Below are 22,565 nucleotides of genomic sequence, written 5' to 3'. Positions count from 1 at the left end.
GCATATTGCTATGTACCCCAGGGATCTATGTGTGAGTCAAGTTAAAGTTAACAGATTTCCTTAATGCTATGTAATCAACACAATGAGACTCGGTGTGGAATGAAGGTCATACAAAGTTGTAAAGATGTTTCACATCTCTAAAAAAGTTTCTAATTTCTGTTACTTACTCCAACAGAATATAAGCCTCTATCCTGTTTCTTCTTATTTCAAAATGCCTATTACACAGTAGGTGGTCTATGAATGTTTGCTGAATTAAATGCAACAATATCAATATAATGAAATAATTTGATATTGTTTATAATGGAACTTTACTTTTGACCAACACTCTTTTTTGTCAGTAGAAAATAAGTCAAAACATTCCATGGATATCAAATGTTACATCAAATACCATGTGCAAGTCCTAAGGCTCTTTGAACAACTTCCTTAAATGATGTAATATCTTTCTCCCAACAATTGGACTGGGTGTCACACTTGTATGCCTTTGAGAGGCACTGGAATGCCTGAGGAAAGAGAAAGAACAACATTCAGAATAACAAGTAGAATTCACATTTCAAACTCTGTTTCCTGGAAGTCATATGGAACTAATTCCAATGTGAAAAAGCAGCATCTGTGTTGTACAGCACAGCGTCTATTACTCTCACCAAAGAAGGGGTGGAAATGCACACCCAACGGCAACAAGCCGTAGCAAGAAATCAAATGGATGTAGCTGGATTGAGACACTTCGCTGTAACCAGAAAAATATAAAGGCCAGGTTTGGAAATCTGTAAATGTACAGATTTTCTCAGCATTTGTAGCCATCAGTTTAAAAAACCTGTTTAGAGAATGAGGCAGGAACTTGGTTAAAACAATGAAATTGCTGGTAGATAATATGTAATCTCACAGATGTTTAATGCACCCTCTTTCAAATCCTTGAGCGAGAAGTCACAGGTCAGAGAATTCTGGGTACTCTTAATTCCATATATGCAAGAAAGTCCATAATTCAAGGAGAAATGGAAGGACATGAAAGTAGGGTGTGCATGTGTGCAGGTGATACATGTTCTCTGGGCTGACAAGGCCACGGTGGAAGCCAGCTGTGTGGACTGAGGGAGGAGAGAATGCCTAAGAATCCCACAGATTAGCTGTGCCGTGGCTAATTCCAAACCCACGCAAGGAGTACATTTGATTTGCTGTGGGTGTTTTGAAAAGAAACATAAAACAATTATTCCAACCTTGGAAACTCTGCGGGCTCCTTTAAGTTCTCAGATAAGAGGCTAAAGACATAACTTGAGTGGAACTGGGGTTCTATCACACTTGTGAGAAAGGGCAGGGCAACCTTTGTAAAAGTATTGTATGTTTTGACTTAAAAGTTCTCTTCTAAGATCTTTATCTTGTTCCTTTTTCTCTTTTCTTTTCCTAGTCCCCATCTCAGATCTAAACACTCCTTCTGTCCTTGTACCCATCTACCATAGTCTTTAGCAACGTGCCTGCAGAAAGGGGTGTAGAGTAAATAACAAAAGCCAATTCTTTGCTGCAGATTTAGTGGGGTGGCCATTTCAAGAGGCCCTTTTGCAGGGAACAGAGAACAACTATGTAAAAAAACTTCATGGAAAATAAAGAGATGAATGTTACAAGTCTTAACCAGCCCACAATTCAAAGTACGTAGGTTAAAGATGCTGAATCAGAACTGAACTCTAGCATAGTAATCTAATCTTTCAGATTGTTAAACTCTTCCTCCACCCATCAAAAAAGTAGATCTACCACACACATGTTCAAACGAAAGGCAAGGACTCAGGAGGAATGAAGGACTTGCCTTTTCATTTTCATCAGGCTTTTCACTCTGCCCATTTCCATATATGTGGGCATACAGCCTCCAGATTTCTCCATCATTTGTCACTCTTGAAGTCACTCTGCCAAATAACTCCTGCAGCTTTCCTTTGAGGCCAGTTGCGACATCTCCACTTCGATCAGTCATCCCATCAATCACTGCCCTGACTAGAATTTTAAGGACCTTAAAAATGCACAGAAGAAACTGGTAAGTTAGAAACCAACAAAAAATAACAAAAACAAAGAGCTATCTCACCATCATCAAAGACAACGACAATGAAAAACCTTATGAAACTTGTTAAGAGTATCACCTTCAAGCTTTTGAAAAACAAAATAAAATTCAATCCTGAAGCACTCTCTAGGATCTCATGGTGACTACCTCTCTGATGTCCCTTCAAAAGCTTCTGGAGAGGGTTCTTCTTTCATTCAAAGGGCCCCATGTTCGGTGCTTGGCTCTTCTCACCTGGAACATTCTCTCTGAATGATTGGATCCACACCTATAGCTTCATATATATGGCTGAGTTGGCTGCACTAGTGTCTATGCAGCTCCAGCCAGATTCCCCTCTGGAGTTCCAGGACTGTGCACCTCAATACCTACCAGACAGGTTACACCGACATCCCTCTCCATCTATCCAAAGTGAAACATGGATCTCAAATCGCTCTTCTTCCTGTAATCTCTAGGTGAGCCTATCCACACAGTTCCCAAAGCCAATAACCTGAGCATCAACCTAGATTCTCTCCCACTTCTGCCACAACTACTAATTTGATTTTCAACATTCCTAATGTTGATTTGATTTGATTTTCAACCTTCCCAATGTTTTCAACATTCCTAATGTCCTATTTAGGACAACATTGAAAACAATCCTAAATACAGCTTCTCCTACCTTAGTTCAGGCCTCATTAACTTCAATCTCGGCTGCTATAATAACCTTCCAACTCTGCTTAAAGAGGTCCTGGCCCCTCCTAATTACTAAATGATAAACTGCTAATGCATTTGCATTAGGCATGCGAAGTATCTAGGAAGTATCTCTTCTCTTTCCAACTACCTCAGGTTGGCTCACCATTTTTTTTTTTTTTTTGAGACGGAGTCTTACTCTGTTGCCCAGGCTGGAGTGCAGTGGTGTGATCTCAGCTCACCACAACTTCCACCTCCCGGGCTTAAGTGATTCTCCTGCCTCAGCCTCCCAAGTAGCTGGGACTACAGGTGAGCGCCACCATGCCTGACTAATTTTTGTATTTTTAGTAGAGATGGGGTTTCACTATGTTGGCCAGGCTGGTCTTGAACTCCTGACCTCGTGACCCGCCCTCCTTGGCCTCCCAGAGTGCTGGGATTACAGGCATGAGCCACTGAGCCCGCCTAACTTCTTGGCTATCTTATTATCATCAGTCAGCCTTTACACGTTCTATCCCAGATGCTTTGAATGCTGACAGATGGATTAAATTGCAATCTGCAGCAGGTTATACTATAAAAAGGTACATCTGTCGTATCTACATTAGGCTGTGTATCTGAAGGCACAGAAAACACAACCTCAATCTTCCACTCCTTTGATGGTGGGACAGCAAAAGAACCAGCTTGAGGAAAGTACTATAACACCGTGCTAGTCAGTGCAGTCCATGGACCGACAGCACTGGCATCAGAGCTTATTAGAAATGCAGAATCCTGGATAAAAATGCTGATCCATCTTGGACCAAGATTCTGCATTTCCAACAAGTTCCCAGGTGATGCTGATGTTGACGGTCTGTAGGGCACACTTCGAGAAACAAGTCTCCAAGGGACAGCTGCCAACATCTTTATTTTTACTGTGAACTGCAGGCAGAGGATGGCATTTTATCATTTTGTATCACCAGTGTTTAATATAGTGCCTGGCATATTGCAATTGCACTGACTCAATAAATAATTGTGCCTGAAAGACTGAATGAATACACCTCTTTCAGAAAGCGTAGCTGAGAGAAATGCAACCAGTGTGAGATCTTGCTGTCTCCTCCTAGAACATTCTGATCCATGCATGAGATGTGGCTGAGGAGTGGGGACTCCTCTGGAACATGGATACTTTTAGGAATGTGAACTCAGACTCATGGTCCTAATTATATACAGTGATAAAAGAAGACAGAAAATTCAGTTGTGCTTTTTTTTTCTTGTTTGGACAAGGTACATCATCTCTGTCTGTAAATTCACATTACAATCCCACATGTGTACTTTTGACTCTGAAAGTAATGAAATTCATATTACAATCCCACTGGTGTTTTAAATCTGAAAGTAACAATGCAGAAGAAATAGTCTGAATGTGTACTGCTTGTTTCAAGTGATCATTCTATAAGCATGTCAGGTATTAACATGTTTTGAAAAAGATGGTCTATTAAAATAGTTACTAACATGTACAAATGAAACACACTAATGAGTGATACTTTGCTTCTTCTGGAATCCCACAGTTGGCTCAACATCCTATCCCTTCACTTTAGCCTACTGGGGAGACGATGTGGGGAGAGAAAGCTTTTGGTGTTCTTGCCAATAAAAATGAAGAGCTGTAGTGCTGGCATTAAGGAAGGAAAAAGTTGATCAAGTGCGTGTGTGCCTCCTCTGTGTATGTGTGTGTGTTTGCAGGGGCACGAAGGGAACTGCAGAAGGGCAGGGAGGTGAAGCATCTGTCTGTTGTGGGGGGTAGACAGGGGATGGAACTGTAGATAGGGCAGATACTGAATGCCCCTGCCCAGTTCATATGCAGATACCACCAGAAGAGAGAGGAGGGAGGCAATAACCAATTTGTTTCATGCTCCCCATCTGCATGTTCAATGGCCAGTGAAATAGCTGGGCCTGGAGCTTAGAAAAGAGTTCCACATTGGAGGAATAGATAACAAGAGTCATTGAGGGTCATGGCAGATATTGCCTAAAGAGACTGTGTTGGGCAAGAATAAGGCTGAGGATAGAATCTTAAAGAACACAACATTTAAGAAAAGGGCAAGTAGGCTGGGCGTAGTGGCTCACGCCTGTAATCCCACCACTTTGGGAGGTAGAGGTGGGCAGATCACCTGAGGTCAGGAGTTCAAGACCACCCTAGCCAACATGGTGAAACCCTGTCTCTACTAAAAATACAAAAAAATTAGCAGGGTGTGGTGGTGGGTACCTGTAATCCCAGCTACTCGGGAGGCTGAGGCAGGAGAATCACTTGAACCCAGGAGGTGGAGGTTGCAGTGAGACAAGATTGTGCCACTGCACGCCAGCCGGGATAACAAGAGCAAAACTCTGTCTCCAAAAAAAAAAAAAAAAAAAGAGGGCAAGTAGAGAACTCACTCATCGAACTAAAAAGGAGTAGCCAGAAAGGTAAGAAAGTGACGTCATGGAAACCAAGCAAGGAGAAAGTTACAAGGAAAGTAGATCCAGAAAGGATCAGGAATGGAAGATTCCACTGGATTTGGCAATCATAAGGGTGAGTGACCATAATCCAGAACCAAAGCCAGAACAAGCAAGGCAGGAGAGATCATGATTTCAGACAAGAGGCTTAAAAAGAAAGAAAAAACATAAAAACCAAGATGATTATTAACATCACAAAAAATGAAGAGAAACCCCCCATAATCATAGTACCCTATAATACTAATTTTCAATATCCTTTGCATAGGCATTTAGTGTATTTGTTTAACCAAAATTGTTAATGTAAATATATTAAGATGATGAGAAAGAGAAGTAGTGGAAGTGCAGGTATGACAGTTCTCATTTACTATAAGAAGTCAACAAATAATGCCTCATTTTGTTTAATTAAAAAATAGCAGGAATATAACAACTATTAATATGAAATATGGAAATGTGCAAGTAGCAGAAGAGACGCTAAAGGGTTTCTCCTTTTTTGGAGAAGGATTTGGAAGAGTAAGGAGGGGTAAAGAAGGAAATTGGTATACTATAGTAAAGGGTAATGAGCCTTTTACTATTATTTGGCTTGTACAACTACATAACTGTTATTTTAATATACATTTAAAAACAGAGAAAAAGCAGACACAAATACATTCAAAGATTGGCAAAGAAGAAGAAAAAAATGATGACACACATGAATATTCATTTATTAGACTTGCCTTTAATGTCCCATAGTGGTGATTACCTTGAGGGTATTTGGGGGTGGTGGTGACTAAAAGAAGGAAGGGAGGGTTTGGGGAGTTAGGGGAGTGCTGGTAGTGCTCTGGTTACACAGGTGTTTTCTCTTCACGAAAAAAAAAATTTTTATGTTTACTTATGATTTGTATACTTTTCTGTATGCACACTATATTTCAATAAAAATTAATTTAAAATTATTCCCTGTACTTAAGAAAACCTCATAAAGTAAAAATATGAAGTGTTATTTAATCACATTAATAAATGAAGCTAATATTCAATCTTAAGAAGTGGTTCTAGAGTGGTATCAATTTTTTTTTTTTGAGACAAAGTCTTGCTGTTGGTCAGGCTGGAGTGCAGTGGCGTGATCTCGGCTCACTGCAACCTCCGCCTCTCAGATCAAGCGATTCTCCTGCCTCAGCCTCCTGAGTAGCTGGGACTACAGGCGTGTGCCACCACACCCGGTTAATTTTTTCTGTATTTTTAGTAGAGATGGGGTTTCACCATGTTAGCCAGGATGGTCTCAATCTCCTGACCTCGTGATCTGCCCGCCTTGGCCTCTGATAACAATTATTTTTAAAAACCATTACAGTAATTGTATAACTTACTGGCTAATATTATCATTTTTATTCCCACTAAGTCAGAAAATTCAAATTCTGGTTATCCACACTGACTGCAAAAGCAGTAACTTTTAATGTAACATATATATAGCCTTTCTTTAGAAAATAGATATTTGAGGTTAAAAGGAGTAAAGAGTGTTATGATAGTATTTCTTTGATTAAATGAATCACCCATGAGTACAGTTTTCTCTTGGGCAGTCTACAAATTTACCAGCACTATACCCCTTTGCCTCAGCAAAAGTGAAAAACAATTTAAATAGGTGAACGTTTTTATCCACTGTTACATGTAAATTGTTATGAGTAATTAATCTATCAGCAACAAGTCAGAACTATAAATTACTACATATGTAATATTAGTGGCTCAAGAGTAGAAAATTGAAGTTTAAGATTTTAGAGGTGGAATGACTCTTGGGGAAACAGGACCAAAGATATAGCCACAGGGATGGGTTGTCACTGAAATAAAGACTAAGGCCTCTGTTATGTCCAAAGTACTGGAGATATTATCTACCTAAACACCAAGTATCAAGATCAGCTAGATCTAGAGTGGAGAGGAGGATACATAGTTGCTGAAGTAGGTCATGAACATGGGGAAGGGAGTAGGAGCCTGGTAAATAGCAGTAATGACCACAGGCTTTCTGTCCACTACATTACAGAACTGTTCCATTAAAGGGGCCAATATACAGGTAAGAGGTTTGAAAAGTGTGAAGCAATATAAACATATAAACTATTACGATTATCATTGATCCTCAACTACCTTACTCTGTTGGAAGTGGACAGTAACACCCACATTGCTGGCTTACTCACTGTACTGCCCTACCCGTTAGCTCACTTCCATGTTTCCTTATGGTTCAAAACAGAACTCAAACAGAATTCACCACCATGGTGTCAGCCCTTGATACCTCCCTACTACTTCTGCTGTGAGTACTTGCTGTGTGCCAAGCTACCTGATTTCATTAAGTTCTCACAATAACCCTAGGAAGCAGGTACTTTATTACCCCTACTTTACAAATAAAAAAAATTGAGGCTTAAAGAGGTAAAACAAACTTTCTCATGGTTACACAGCAAGTGAGTCATGAAGCTGGATTCTGATCACCAGTGAGATGTGACTCCTGAGCTTAGATAAGGATGAGGAGATGAAAACAACAACATATATAGCCCTTCCTTTGTGCCACATGCTCTATGAGCACATGCAACCCACCCAACAACCCTATGAGGGCGATGCTATTTTTATGTGCATTGTGCAGATGAACAAACTGGAGCACAGAGGAGCTGAAGAACCTCTCCCAGGTCATACCTAGGGAAAGCAGGCTTCAGGCTTGAATCTGAATTCAGTCTGAGTCCTGGATCCTGTTACCAAGCATTTGCTACATTAATTTACAAAGCACAGTCCCCCTCTCCTCTTTCTTCCTTTCTATTAAGTTCTTTTACATTGGAAAGGTTTCGCTTTTATGAAATATGTATGCTAGTAACTTTTATCATTTCATTGCCATTTCTTTGCTGAATCTCGAATCAACCAGAACCAGAATGGGTTTTGTTTTTGTAATTTTTTTTTAATTAGAATTTCCCCCATGTCAGAGCTAATACAAAATTTTAAAAAGAAAATTCTTATTGGGTTCATTGGCCAATCACAAACACTACTAACATTAGAATAAATTTCTTTCTAATCTTTTTATTATGTGTAAGTTTTATATTATAATACTACGTAAACTGTTTTATCTCCTTTTTCACTGTAACATGATGCTTATTGGGTCCATCGGCCAATCACAAACATTACTAACAGTAAATTTCTTTCTAATCATTTTATTATGTGTAAGTTTTATAATATAATATTACGTAAACTGTTTTATCTTCCTTTTTCACTGTAACATTATGCTATAGAATTTTTTTCATGTTTTCCACATATCCTTTAAGTATAGTATTTTGACAGATTCAAGATATTCCACTGGGTTGATATACCATAATCTATTTAGCAATTCCCCCATGCTTAGATCACTAGGCTGTTTCCAAGTGCTGCCACTGTTATCAGTAGTAGTATAAATAAAACACTTTAGTGCATATCTTTGTGCCTAAAGACTTTTTTCATACTGAACCTTTCCTTAGGTTAGAATTCCAGGAATGGAATTACGGAGTTAAGAGAATAAATATTTTAAGACTCGAGATAAATGTCACTAGACATTGCTCTTTTCCAATGCCCATCTCTAAAAGGGCTTAATCAAATTAGGTGCCAAAGAATAGTACTGTGTATGAAAACGTCATTTAATTGCATATTACCAGCACTGGGTATATAAATATTTTTTAATCTTTGATATTTTATTCTACAAAAGATATATGCAGCTATTATTCTGAACTATGTTTCTTTCATTATTAGTGAAGTTAAACTTTTCCATTTCCTTAAACATTTCCAAATGTTTGTGGACTAAATACATTTCCTTTCTAAGAAATTTACATTTTTTTTCTTTTTTTTTTTTTTTAATTGAGATGGAGTCTCGCTCTGTTGCCCGGGCTGGAGTGCAGTGGCATAATCTCGGCTTACTGCAACCTCCACTGCCAGAGTTCAAGCAATTCTCATGCCTCAGCCTCCAGAGTAGCTGAGACTACAGATGCACACCACCACGCTGGGCTAATTCTTCATATTTTTAGTAGAGATGGGTTTTCGCCATGTTGGCCAGGCTGGTCATTCCTGACCTCAGGTGATCCACCAATCTTAGCCTCCCAAAGTGCTGGGATTACAGGCATGAGCCACCGTGCCCGGCCTATGTTTTTTTCTTATTTTGTACTGAACTCATTTTTCCCCAATGTGAAGTTTTATTGTTAATCTTCATTATAAATGAACACAAGTTGCCAACTCCTTCTGAATCCTAACCTTGCACAATATCAACCTTGCTTGAAAAAAGAGAAAGTTAATGATCTGAAAAAGTACAGTAAACATGTGAGAAACCCTGGGGAGACAGAAGTGGGTTGGATCCTAATATGGTGGAGAACATAGCTCAGGTGGAAAAGCGCTAGGTGCCAAGGTTCACAGATGTGCTGAGAAAAGTGTTTATCTATCCCTTTTTCTTCCACATCCTACTATCCATGACATTTACCATCAGCATGGAGAGGCTGAAACAGCAGTGCCAGCCCAGTGCAAGGCAGGGACCATATGTGCACATCAAGGCAGAAGACTTGGCTAGGGTGGAGAGCTGACAGCAAGGGCTTGGGCAGCCTGGCCAGGCCCTTCTACTTTGCCCTCCACTCACTGAGGTTAGATAACTACTCAGGAAGATGGGCATTGGAAAAGAGCAATGTCTAGTGAAGGTAAGGGAGGTTTCCTGAGGAGCCAGGCCACTTGGTGGTGGTGGGAGGTGGCAGTGGCAAAGTGTATCCAATGGGTGAGCTCCCCCTATGGCCCAGCCTCACCAGGAAGGTCACAAGTTAGGTCCTGGGCTTTAGCCCCTCCCATCAAGTATATATTACCAGTTGAACAGACAATACCCCAGGGAAATACGAGCCAACAGGGAAAAAATTAAGACATCCAAAAGTACAACCATGATAAAATAAACAAATTGAACAGCCTATGTGAAAAAGAGTTAAAGGGTCATGGGCAGAAACTCTTGTAACTTGTTTTTATAATATGTATTCTCAGGAAGGTGAGAAGAAAACCAAGGGAACAGATGAGCCCTCTTGGGTAGCAATATATGTGGGGAAGAAAAATAATGTGAGGACTGAACTTGGGGTTGTTCTCACAGAGAAGGGAAGATGAGGATGAGTCTGCAAAGAAGATTAGGATGCAGCAGCTGGTGTGATAAGAAGTGTGGAATTCTGGAAGCCAACGGAGAAGAAAGGAGACAGCAATGGTGTTTAATATTGCTGGAAACCTGAGGATCAGCAACCGTCCACTGGATATGGCAAGCCGGAACTTGACAACAGCACTCTAAGTGGACTAGGGGAGATAAAACTGCAATGGCGTAAGTTCCAAAGAGGATGAGGAGAGGAAGCAGAAATAATGTGGAGAGATGCCTGTCTTGAGGGATTGACTACAAAAAGAGCACCAGAGAAATGGGGGTGATAATAGTGGAAAAGTAAGTTTTAAAAATTATTTATACACAGTTTAAAACATTGGTAACTTTTAAAAACTAGGGCACTAAATAAATGCATTTAGTGATATTTTCCCCTTTGTACTGTAACAAGTTATAAAGGTAAATTTTAATCCATGATGTTTATAAGGAAAGGCCCACTTGCCTTTTCATCTAAAAACTAAATCCAACAGTCTACTCCAAAGATAATTTTTTAATCTCTGTTTTTCTTTTTTCCTTGGGGTTCTGGACACCCTTGCGGATCTAATGAGAGTTTTCCATCCTCTTTCTAGAATATGCATATATCCATATACACAAATTCTTTCAGGGTATGTCAGGGAATGTCATAATCTGCTGAAGACTAATAACAGAAACTTCTCACAAATCCTAATTTGTCCCACATGACCTGGGATTCCAGTCTTATCTCCCAATATTGTACATGACTAAGTTTTTGTCTCTTTTGAAAAGTTTTATTAGTTTTCCATCAACTCCCTTCCTAGTCTCATCAGCTGTTTTGTCACTTCCAGATGTTCAAATCACTGGTGGTGTTCACTAAAGGCAAGACTTTCACAGGAGTGGTTGAGGTCTTTCTGGTCTTCCCTTGGTGTACCTCTGTGCCTGTCACCTCTGCTACCACCAACAGCTCCCAGTGAGGTATTGGATCTACTCCCCTCTTCACGAACACCGCTATTCTCAATGCTACTGCTACAACTGTTTTCTTCCTGAAATAGAGCACAAAAGCTGTGGTGGGGCTGAATAACATTCCCCCAAAATTCATGTGCACCCAGAACCTCAGAGTCTGACCTGAAATAGGGTCTTTGCAATGTAACTAGTTAAGATGAGGTGTCATTCTGGACTAGGGCTGGCCTAATTCCAATGACTTCTTCCTCAGAAGAAGGGAACACACAGAAGAGAGGAGGTGAAAATGGAGGCAGTGATTGGAGTTAGGCTGCCACAGCCGAGGAACGCCAGGAGCCACAAGAAGCTGGAAGAGGTGCAGAAAGACTCTTCCCTAGCATCTGCAGAGGAACATGGACAAGTCAACACCTTGATTTCAAACTTGACTTCTGGTCTCTAGAACTCAGTGGGGAGAACAAACTTCTGTTGTTTTAAGGCAGCAAGTTTGTGGTAATTTGTTATTGTAGCCCTAGAAAACCAACATTGCATTTTTAAGCAGAAAGACTAAGACAGTTAAAACACTGAGAAAAACTCCTCCAAGGGCACTCTCCTGGCTTCTGGAAATCATTTTCTGGTTTTAGTTCAGAAAGCAAGAAACATATGAATGTCACTGTCACAGCCTACCCTTACTATGGCTGGTGACCTACAGTACCCCACTCACTGGCCAGAAGTCTTTATTTTTGCATGTGCGTAAGTTTTAAATATCAAATCTCTTGATCTTTTCCTTAAGTAAGGCTTTTTGTCATGATAAAAAATGTTTTCTTCATCACCAAGCCAACAAAAATATTTGCCATACTTTCTTTTAGTGCTTTTATGGTGTCACATTTTCAATGATGACAATGATGATGACAGCAGCTACATTTAAACAGCACTTGTGACCAGGCACAGTGGCTCACGCCTGTAATCCCAGCACTTTGGGAGGCCGAGGCAGGTGGATCACTTGAGGTCAGGAGTTTGAGATCATTCTGGCCAACACAGTGAAACCCCATCTCTACTAAAAAAAAATACAAAAATTAGCTGGGCATAGTGGCACATGTCTGTAATCCTAGCTACTTGGGAGGCTGAGGCAGGAGAATTGCTTGAACCCAGGTGGCGAAGGTTGCAGTGAGCCGAGATTGTGCCACTGCACTACAGCCTGGGCAACAGAGCGAGACTCCATCTCAAAAAAATAATAATAAAAATAAAATAAAAACAAAGGATCAGGCACAGTGGCTCATGCCTCTAATCCCAGCACTTTGGGAGGCCAAGGCGGGCGGATCATGGGGCCAGGAGTTTGAGACCAGCCTGGCCAACATGGTGAAACCCCATCTCTACTAAAAATACAAAAAATTAGCCAGGCATGGTGGCACGCCTGTAATCCCAGCTATTCAAGAGGCTGAGGCAGGAGAATCACTTGAACCTGGGAGGCGGAGGTTGCAGTGAGCTGAGATCACGCCATTGCACTCCAGCCTGGGTGACAGGGCGAGACTCCGTCTCAGAAAAAACAAAAACAAAAAACAGCACTTGTATGTATCTGCCAGGTACTGTTCCCAGCCCTTTACATATATTAACTCATTTACTCCTCTTAATAGTCTATTACCTCAGTTAATCCTCACAAGAATCCTACTAGGCAGGCATCGTTATCATCCCCATTTCATGAAATTGAGGCACAAAGTGGTTAAGTAACTTGCCCAAGGCGACGCAGCCAGTCACTGGCAGAAATGGGCTGCCTAACTCCAGAGTACGTGCTCTTCCCTACAACACATCCTGCTTCTCAAGAAATTCCAATTTAAATATTTTATTTAACTGAATTTATTTTGGTTTCAAGCTTTTGGTCCTAAATGTTTGGCCAGCTATTTCAATACATAGTAAATATCCTATTTTTATCCCACAGATTTAAAATGCCATCATTATTACGTACTAAATTCTCATTCCTACTTGAATCTGTTTCTGAATTCTCTATTCTGTTCCATTTCATTCCTGCAGCAGATGTTAACTCTTTATATAATAAGGATATAATTAGCTTTTTATCTTTCTTGTTACAAATATCTTGTCACATATTTTTTAAATGTGATCATAAAAATTCCTTCCAGCTTTCTTTTACTGCTTCAGAGTTCAAGAACTTTTATCAGCATCTACTTCTATTCCCTATTCCTAACTTTTCTATGAGATTAAAAAATATTTAACATAGATTTAGTCTATCTGGAGTTTGTTTGGTGTATCATAAACTAATCTGATAAACTTTTTAGACCTGGATGCTTACAGAGATTTTTTTCCTCTACTCTTTCTCATTTTAGTAAATACACATAACATACAATTTAGAATCTTAACCATTTTTAAATGTACAATTCATCAGTATCAAATACATTCTTAATGTTGTACAACCATCACCAGCATCCATCTCCAGAACTATTTTCACCTTGTAAAACTGAAACTCTACCCCATTAAACCATAACTCTTCATTCCTCCTCTCTTCAGCCCCAACGACCATTCTACTTTCTGTGTCTATGATTTTGACTACTCTAAGTAGTTCATATAAGTGGAATCACACAGTATTTGTCTTTTTGTGACTGGTTTACTTCACTTAACATACACCTCCTCCAGGTTCATCCATTTTGTAGCATATGTCACAATTTCCTTCCTTTTTAAGACTAATATTCCACTGTATGTACATACCACATTTTGTGTATCCATTCATCCACAGATGGAAATTTGGGTTGCTTCCACGTTTTAGCTATTGTGAATAACGCTGCTATGAATGTAAGTATACACATTTCTCTTTGAGATCCTGCTTTAAATTGTTTGGGGTATATACCCAGAAGTAAAAGTGCTGGACCATATGGTAATTCCATTTTCGATTTTTAAAGGAACTACCATACTGTTTTCCACAGCAGCTGTACTGTTTCACATTCCCACCAACAGCGCACAAGGATTCCAATTTCTCCATGTCCTTGTCAACATTTATTATTATTATTATTTTTTGAGATGGAGTCTTGCTCTGTCGCCCAGGCTGGAGTGCAGCGGCGCAATCTTGGCTCACTGCAAGCTCCGCCTCCCGGGTTCACGCATTCTCCTGCCTCAGCCTCCCCAGTAGCTGGGACCACAGGTGCACACCACCATGCCTGGCTAATTTTTTTGTATTTTTAGTAGAGACAGGGTTTCACTGTGTTAGCCAGGATGGTCTCAATCTCCTGACCTCGTGATCTGCCCGCCTCAGCCTCCCAAAGTGCTGGGATTACAGGCGTGAGCCACCATGTTCAGCCATTTTCTTTTCTTTTCTCTTTTTTTTTTGAGATGGAGTGGTGCTCTGTTGCCCAGGCTGGAGTGCAGTGGCGCCATCTTGGCTCACTGCAAGCTCCACCTCCTGGGTCCACTCCATTCTTCTGCCTCAGCCTCCCAAATAGCTGGGACTACAGGCGCCTGCCACCACTAATTTTCTGTATTTTTAGTAGAGACGGGGTTTCACCGTGTTAGCCAGGATGGTCTCAATCTCCTGACGTCATGATCTGCCCGCCTCAGCCTCCCAAAGTGCTGGGATTACAGGTGTGAGCCACTGCACCTGGCCTATTTTCTATTTTTTTTTTTTTTTAATTTTTTGCTAGTAGCCATCCTAGTGGGTGTAAGGTGGTATCTCATTTGATTTGCATTTCCTTGATGATTAGTGGTGCTGAGCATCTTTTCATGTGCTTACTGTTCATTTGTTTATCTTCTCTGGAGAAATGTCTATTCAACTCCTTCGCACATTTTTTAATTGTGCTGTTTGGGGGGTTTTGTTGTCATTGAATTTTAGGAGTCCTCTATATATTCTGGATATTATTCCCTTATCAGATATATTACTTGCAAATATTTTCTTCTATTCTGTGAGTTGTCTTTTTACTCCATTGATACTGTTTTTGGTGCATAAAATTTTTAAATTTTCACAAAGTCCAATTTGTCTGTTTTTTCTTTTTATTGCCTGTGCTTTTGGTGTCATATCCAAGAAATCATTGCCAAATCTACCATTATAAAGTTCTTGCCCTATGTTTAAGAGTTTTATAGTTGTAGCTCTTAAATTTAAGTATTTGATTCATTTTGAGTTAGCATGTGTATACAGTGTTAGGTAAGGGTCCAACTTTATTCTTTTGCATGTGGATATGCAGTTTTCCCAGGACAATTTGTTGAAATTTCCCCATTGAATGCTCTTGGCACCCTTGTCAAAAATCATTTGAGTCAGGCGCAGAAGCTCATGCCTGTAATTCCAGCACTTTGGGAGGCAGAGGTGGGCAGGCTGCTTGAGCCCAGGGGATGGAGACCAACCTTGGCAACATAGCAAAACGTTGTCTCCACAGGAAAAAAAAATTTTTAGTTAGATGTGGTGGCATGCTCCTGTGGTCCTAGTTACTTAGGAAGGTGAGGCAGGAGGGCTGCTTGAGCCCAGGAGTTCAAAGCTGCAGTGGCAGTAAGCTGTGATCATGCCACTGCACTCCAGCCTCTTCGACAGTGTGAGACACTGTCTCTTTTTTTTTTTTTTGAGACAGAGTCTCACTCTGTCTCCCAGGATGGAATGCAGTGGCACAATCTCGGCTCACTGCAATCTCTGCCTCCCAGGTTCAAGCAATTCTCCTGCCTCAGTCTCCCCAGTAGCTGGGACTACAGGGGTGCAGTGCACCACCATGCCCAGTTAATTTTTGTATTTTTTTTGTAGAGATGGGGTTTCACCATGTTGGCCAGGCTGGTCTCCAAGTCCTGACCTCAGGTGATCTGCCCACTTCATCCTCCCAAAGTGCTGGGATTACAGGCATGAGCCACCGTGCCCAGCCGAGACACTGTCTCTTAAAATAAGAAAAAAAAATCATTTGACCATATACATACATTTCTGGGCTCTTAGTTCAATTCTATTGGTCTACATGTCTGTCTTTATGCCAGTACCACGCTGTTTTGACTACTACAGTTTTGTGGTAAGTTTTGAAATCAGGAAGCATGAGTCCTCTAGCTTTGTTGTTCTTTTTAAAAGTTGTTTGGGCCATCCAGGGTCTCTTGAGATTCCATTTGAATTTTAGGATAGGTTTTTCTATTTCTGAGAAAAACCAATCCATTCAGATTTCCTATTTCTTCATGATTTAGTCTTGGTAGGTTTTGAGTTTCTAGGAATTTGTCTATTTCATCTAGGTTATCCACTTTGTTGGCATATACTTGTTCACAATATTCTCTTATAATCTTTTTATTTCTGTAGAATCAGTAGTAATGTCCCCATTTTCATTTCTGATTTCAGTAATTTGAGTCTCCTCTTTATTTTTTCAGTGCAGTCTCTGCACTGAAATTCAGACATCACTTTGGGTAGTATTGACAACTTAACAATGTTAAGTCTTTCAATCCATCAACATGAGATGTGTTTCCATTTATTTATATCTTCTTTAATCTCTTTCATCATGTTTTCCAGTTTTTGTGGTCCAAGATTTTTACTTCCTTAGTTAACTTAATTCCAAAGTATTTTTTATGCTATTATAAATGGGATTGTTTTCATAATTTCCTTTTGGGACTGTTCACTGTCAGTGTACAGAAATGCAGCTGATTTTTGTGTGCTGACTTTGCATCCTGCTACTATGCTGAATTAATTTATTAGTTCTAAGAGCTTTTTCGTGGAATCTTTAGCATTTTCTACATACAAGATCACATCATCTGCAAAGAGATAATTTTATTTCTTACCAATTTGGATGTCTTTCACTTCTTTTTCTTGTATAATTGCTCTGCCTTGAACTTCCAGTGCTGTGATGAACAGAAGTGAAAGCAAGCATCCTTGCATTGTTTCCAATCTTAGAAAAGAAGCTTTCAGACTGGGAGAGGTGGCTCACGCCTATAATCCCAGCACTTTGGAAGGTCGAGGTGGGCGGATCACCTAAGGTCAGGAGTTCAAGACCAGCCTGGCCAACATGGTGAAACCCCATCTCTACTAAAAATAAAAAAATAATAATAAAAATAATAATAATGATAATACAAAAATTAGCTGGGCATAGTGGCATGTGCCCATAGTCCCAGCTACTTGGGAGGCTGACACAGGAGAATCGCTTGAGCCTGGGAGGTGGAGGTTGCAGTGAGCGGAGATTGTGCCACTGCACTCCAGCCTAGGCGACAGAGCAAGACTTTGTCTCAAAAATAAATAAATAAATAAATAAATAAAAAAGAAAACACTCTTTCAGTCTTTCACCATTAAGTATGATGTTTGCTGTGGGTTTTTCATATCTGGCTTTTATTATGTCGAGGCTGCTTCCTTCTATTCCTAGCTTGTTGAGTGTTTTTTAAATCAGGAATGTGTGCTGAAGTTTCTCAAATGCTTTTTCAACATCAATTGAGATAATCAGGTGAGATTTTTTTCCCCCTCATTCTGTTAATGTAGTATATTACATTGATCTATTTCATTTGTTGAACCATCCTCAAATTCCAGGAATAGAGCCCACTTGGTCATGGTGTATAATCCTTTTAATATGCTAGTGAATCAATTTGCTAGTATTTTGTTAAGGGTTTTTGTATCAATGTTCATAAGAGATTTTGGTCTGTGTTTTTTTTTTCTTGTAGTGTCTTTGTCTGGCTTTGGTATCAGGGTAATGCTGGCCTCATAGCATGAGCCGAGAGGTGTTCCTTCCCTTTCAATTTTTTGGAAAAGTTTGAGAAAGATTGTTGTGACTTCTTTAAATGTTTGATACAATTTACCAGTGAATCCATCAGGTCCAGGGATTTTCTTTGTTGGGAGATTTTTGATTCCTGATTCTATCTCCTTACTAGTTATACATCTATTCAGATTTCTTATTTCTTTATGATTTAGTCTTGGTAGGTTTTGAGTTTCTAGGAATTTGTCTATTTCATCTAGGTTATCTACTTTGTTGACATATACTTGTTCACAATATTCTCTTATAATCTTTTTATTTCTGTAGAATCAGTAGTAATGTCCACATTTTCATTTCTGATTTCAGTAATCTGAATCTTCTCTTTTTTTTCTTAGTCCGTCTATCTAAAGGTTTGTCTATTTTATTAATCTTTTCAAAGACCTAATTTTTAGTTTCATTGATTTTTCTTTATTATTTTTCTACTCTCTATTTCATTTATCTCTATTCTAATCTTTATTCTTACTTTCTTCCTTCTGCTAGCCTTGGGTTTAGTTTGCTTTTTAAGTTGTAAAGTTAACTTATTGACTTGAAATATTTCTTGTGTTTTAAAGTAAGCATTTACAGTTACAAATTTCTTCCTTAGCAATGCTTTCACTGTGTCCTAAAAGTTTTGGTATGCTGTATTTTCATTTTCATTCATCTCTAAATATTTTCTAATTTCTCTTGTGATCCATTGATTAAGAGTGTGTTGTTTATTTTCCATAATTTTGTGAATTTTCTAGTTTTACTTCTGTTATTGATTTGTAATTTCATCCTGGGATAGTCAGAGAAGATACTTTCTACGACATCTACCTTTTTGAATCTACTGAGACTTAATTGGCGATCTATCATATTCTCTCTCCTAGATAATGTCCCATGTGCATTTGGGAAGAATATGTACACTGTTATTGGGTAGAATGTTTTATATATGTCTATTATAAAATTCATTAACATACAAAATCTCTGCTTCTCTAACAGAGCCATACTCACCCCTTTTGGTTGTTGATGTCACAAAATTACATCTTTATAAATGGTGTGCCCCAAAACATACACTAATATATTTAATGCATTAGTCTCTTAAGTTACATAGAAAGCAAAATATGGAGCTACAAACCAAAGTTACAATACTACTAGCTTTTAGACTAATAACTGTTTTTTTTAATGTATTAGTCTCTTAAATCATGTGGAAAACAAAGAGTACAGTTAAAAAAAAATTGTAACAGGCCGGGTATGGTGGCTCACACCTGTAATCCCAGCACTTTGGGAGGCCGAGGTGGATGGATCATCTGAGGTCAGGAGCTCAAGACCAGCCTGGCCAACATGGTGAAACCCCGTTTCTACTAAAAATATAAAAATTAGCCAGGCGTGGTGGCAGGCACCTGTAATCCCAGCACTTTGGGAGGCTGAGGTGGATGGATCATCTGAGGTCAGGAGCTCAAGACCAGCCTGGCCAACGTGGTGAAACCCCGTTTCTACTAAAAATATAAAAATTAGCCAGGCGTGGTGGCAGGCACCTGTAATCCCAGCTACTCAGGAGGCTGAGGCAGGAGAATCACTTGAACCCAGGAGGCAGAGGTTGCAGTGAGCCGAGATTGCGCCATTGCATTCCAGCCTGGGCGACGGAGCGAGATCCATCTCAAACAACAACAACAACAAACATTGTTACAATAATATTAGCTTTTATAATTGTTCTTATATTTATCTTTATTGAGATTTTTATTTCTTTATCCAGCTTTGAGTTATTGTCTAGTGTCCTTTCTTTTCACCCTGCAGGACCCCCTTGGGCATTTCTTGTAGGGCAGTTCTAGTGGTAATGAACTTCCTTACCTTTTGTTTATCTGGGAATGCCTTAATTTCTCCCTCACTTTTGAAAGGCAGTTTTGCCAGATAAAGGATTCTTGATTGACAGTTTTTTTCTTTTAGCACTTTGAATATATCAGTCCACTGCCTTCTGGCCTCCAAAGTTTATGATGAGAAATCTGCTAATAATCTTATTGAGGATACTTTGTATGTGACAGATTTCATTTTAATCAGTATAAACAGCTCTATAGCCCTCATATCCCACTCAAACCAATACCATGCCACTGAGTTCATGTAATGGCCTTTAAATCCCTTACCCACATCTCGGTTTCATTTAGGTAATAGTAGAACTTATGCTCCATTCTCTGTCCCAACTCTATTTCTCACCTCCATCAGGAACCACACTTAGGGAATGCAGCAAGCAGAGAATGACTGGGAAACTAACACTGGCCTGTGAAGAGAGTTGAAGGCCTCTCACATAGAGGAGTGGCAACTCCAACATAAATGTAGAAGAATCTCCACAAAGAGAAATGTATTAACTATTCGTTTCCCAACACTAACCTTGACTTCCTTGGGCTAGTCTCATCAAAGTCTTGGCCTAAAGTGCAAGGCACTGGCCCTTTGAATCCTGGAGGTCCTCAAAGCAGGAAGGAATAGGACTGCCTTAACCCCTTACAAAAACTACCAGGAGGGCTCCAGGCCAAGAATGAAGCAATTTCCCACCTCCCCAGCTTGGCTAGCTCCCTGCTCCACTTGGAGCTCTCTAAGTACTTGTTCTGTTTCCTGGTCTGATAACCCTGACCCTTGGCTTCCCCAAACCTCAGTTATCAGAGAGAGATAGGCATTTTAGCATTGTCTTTTTCAGTCCCTCAGAAAAAACCCAAAAAACAAAACAAAACAAAAAACAGTTCTTAGACTGTGGAAAGGGCTTTAGGTTAAATATGCCAGATGTCAAGCCTTAGCTTTACTGCTCGCTAGCTATAAGAAATCAACCTTATTAATTCACTTTGCTAAGCCTCAGGTACCTCAACAGTTAAATGGGAAGAATACCTATTTTCCAAAGCTATAATTTGTATAACATATATCCATTCTCTCCTCTTCTCTTTACTTTCAGGTAATGCAAAGCCAGCAAGTGTCCCAGGACTTCAATTTCATTGGCAACTTGCCCCACTGCACATCAACACCATCTTCTCCTGTCCCCAAAGAAAGCATCAAATAAAAATACACACAAAGGACCACCTCACTATGCAAGAATACATACGGTATGATTCTATCTATATGGTATTCAAGAAAAAGCAAAACTGAACTGTGGACATGGAAATCAGAAAGCAGTTGCCTCATGGGGGAAAGAGGTGGTGTTTCAACTGACTGGAAATGCATGTAAGAGAACTTTCTGTAGTAATGAAAATGTTCCGTAACTGTTTGGGGTGGTGATTACATAAGAATACATAGTAGTTAAAATTATCTACAAATTATTTTTTTATTTTGTTATTTTATTTCATATTTTTTGGAGATGGGGTTTCGCTCTGTTGCCCAGGCTGGAGTGTGGTGGCACGATCATAGCTCACTGAAACCTCAAACTCCTGGGCTTAAGCAATCCTCCTGCTGCAGCCTCACAAGTAGCTCGGGCTGTAGGCACATGCCACCATGCCTGGCTTATTATCTGCACATTATGTCTGAATTTTTAAAAACCTTTGTTAGATATAGTTCACAAGCACATTAATACGACGAGAAAATGTGCTTTTGACATAAATCTTCCCCCACAGACTTCGAGGAGTGACAAAGAAAAAAATAAGACATGCTTACCTGTGATTTCTGTCTTCGGTTCCTACTAGCCAAATGACTGCTCAAATTATATAAGCTCTCTGGGTTTCATATTAATCAACTATAAAATGAGGAGTATTTAGTATCCAGCTCACATACTGTATGCCCAATAAAAGATAATCTGTGTTAAGTGGCAGAAACATAGTAAGCACTCAATATATGTTAATCCCCCTTCCTTCCTCTTCCACATGTAAACAGCAAATGAATGTCAATAATGCAACACTTAAATTATTTTCCCAAAAGTTGCCCAAGGTATCCAGAAAGAGAAAAAAGGAAGAAAAGGAAAAATATCCCAACAAATCAACATCAGAATTTACCTTGGGGAAAGAAGTATGGCTACATATGAGGATTTGTCTGCAAGGATATTCATGACATTATTTATAATAGTCAAAAACTGGAAAACTGAACAGGAACTAATTATGTAGGAACATGAAAATCAGTTTTATGATAGATGAATAAAAATATGTATAATCTAGAAATAAATACAAATAAGTGCTATTATAGAAAAGCATTCCTGGGTTTTACCAAACTATACATTAGTCAAAATTAGGACAAAGGTTTTTTTCAACACAGTACTGGAAGTCCTAGACAGAGCAATTAGGCAAGAAAAAAGAAATAAGAGATATTCTAATAGGTAAGGACCAAGCAAAACTGTCTCTATTTGCTGACAATAAGATCTTAGTGAAAACCCTGAAGAGTCCATGTAAAAACTATTAGAACTGATGAAATAAATTCAGATACAAAATCAACATACAAACATCAGTAGCATATCTATAATACTAATAACAAACTATACAGAAAGGAATGATGGTCACTAGTGTCAGGGTGGGGTGGAGGTGTGGTGGGGAGGAAATGGGGAATTGTTGGGGAGAGGATACAAAGTTTCAGACAGAGGATTAAGTTTGAGATCTTCTGCAGAGCATAGTGACTACAGTCAACGATAATGTATATTTCAAAATACCTGAGTAAAATGTCAAATATGTCACCATAAAAAGGTAAACAAGGTGATAGGTATGTTAATTAGCCTGATCTAATCATTCCACATTGTATACACATATGAAAACATCACATGGTACTCCATAAATGTATACAATTAGAGTTTGCCAAT

At 39.4% G+C, this 22,565-nt stretch overlaps 1 protein-coding gene across 3 annotated transcripts in view; it reads right to left on the bottom strand.

The window, feature by feature from the left end:
• The window catches only part of TTC27 (tetratricopeptide repeat domain 27), a 201,509-nt gene that overhangs the window by 7,686 nt on the left and 171,258 nt on the right, over nt 1-22,565 (bottom strand). For all 3 annotated transcript variants that reach the window (XM_032172645.2, XM_058426737.1, XM_032172646.2), the window contains 2 exons: nt 1,790-1,987; nt 389-500 (listed from right to left, as the gene is read on the bottom strand). In XM_032172645.2, the coding sequence (XP_032028536.1) occupies nt 389-500; nt 1,790-1,987 (310 nt within the window). The remainder of the gene's footprint in view (nt 1-388; nt 501-1,789; nt 1,988-22,565) is intronic.

The sequence above is a fragment of the Hylobates moloch genome, unplaced genomic scaffold (assembly GCF_009828535.3).
Source record: "Hylobates moloch isolate HMO894 unplaced genomic scaffold, HMol_V3 SCAFFOLD_13, whole genome shotgun sequence".
Taxonomy (NCBI): Eukaryota; Metazoa; Chordata; class Mammalia; order Primates; family Hylobatidae; genus Hylobates; species Hylobates moloch.
The sequence above is the reverse complement of the archived record's forward strand: the minus strand, read 5'-3'. Positions and strand labels throughout refer to the sequence as shown.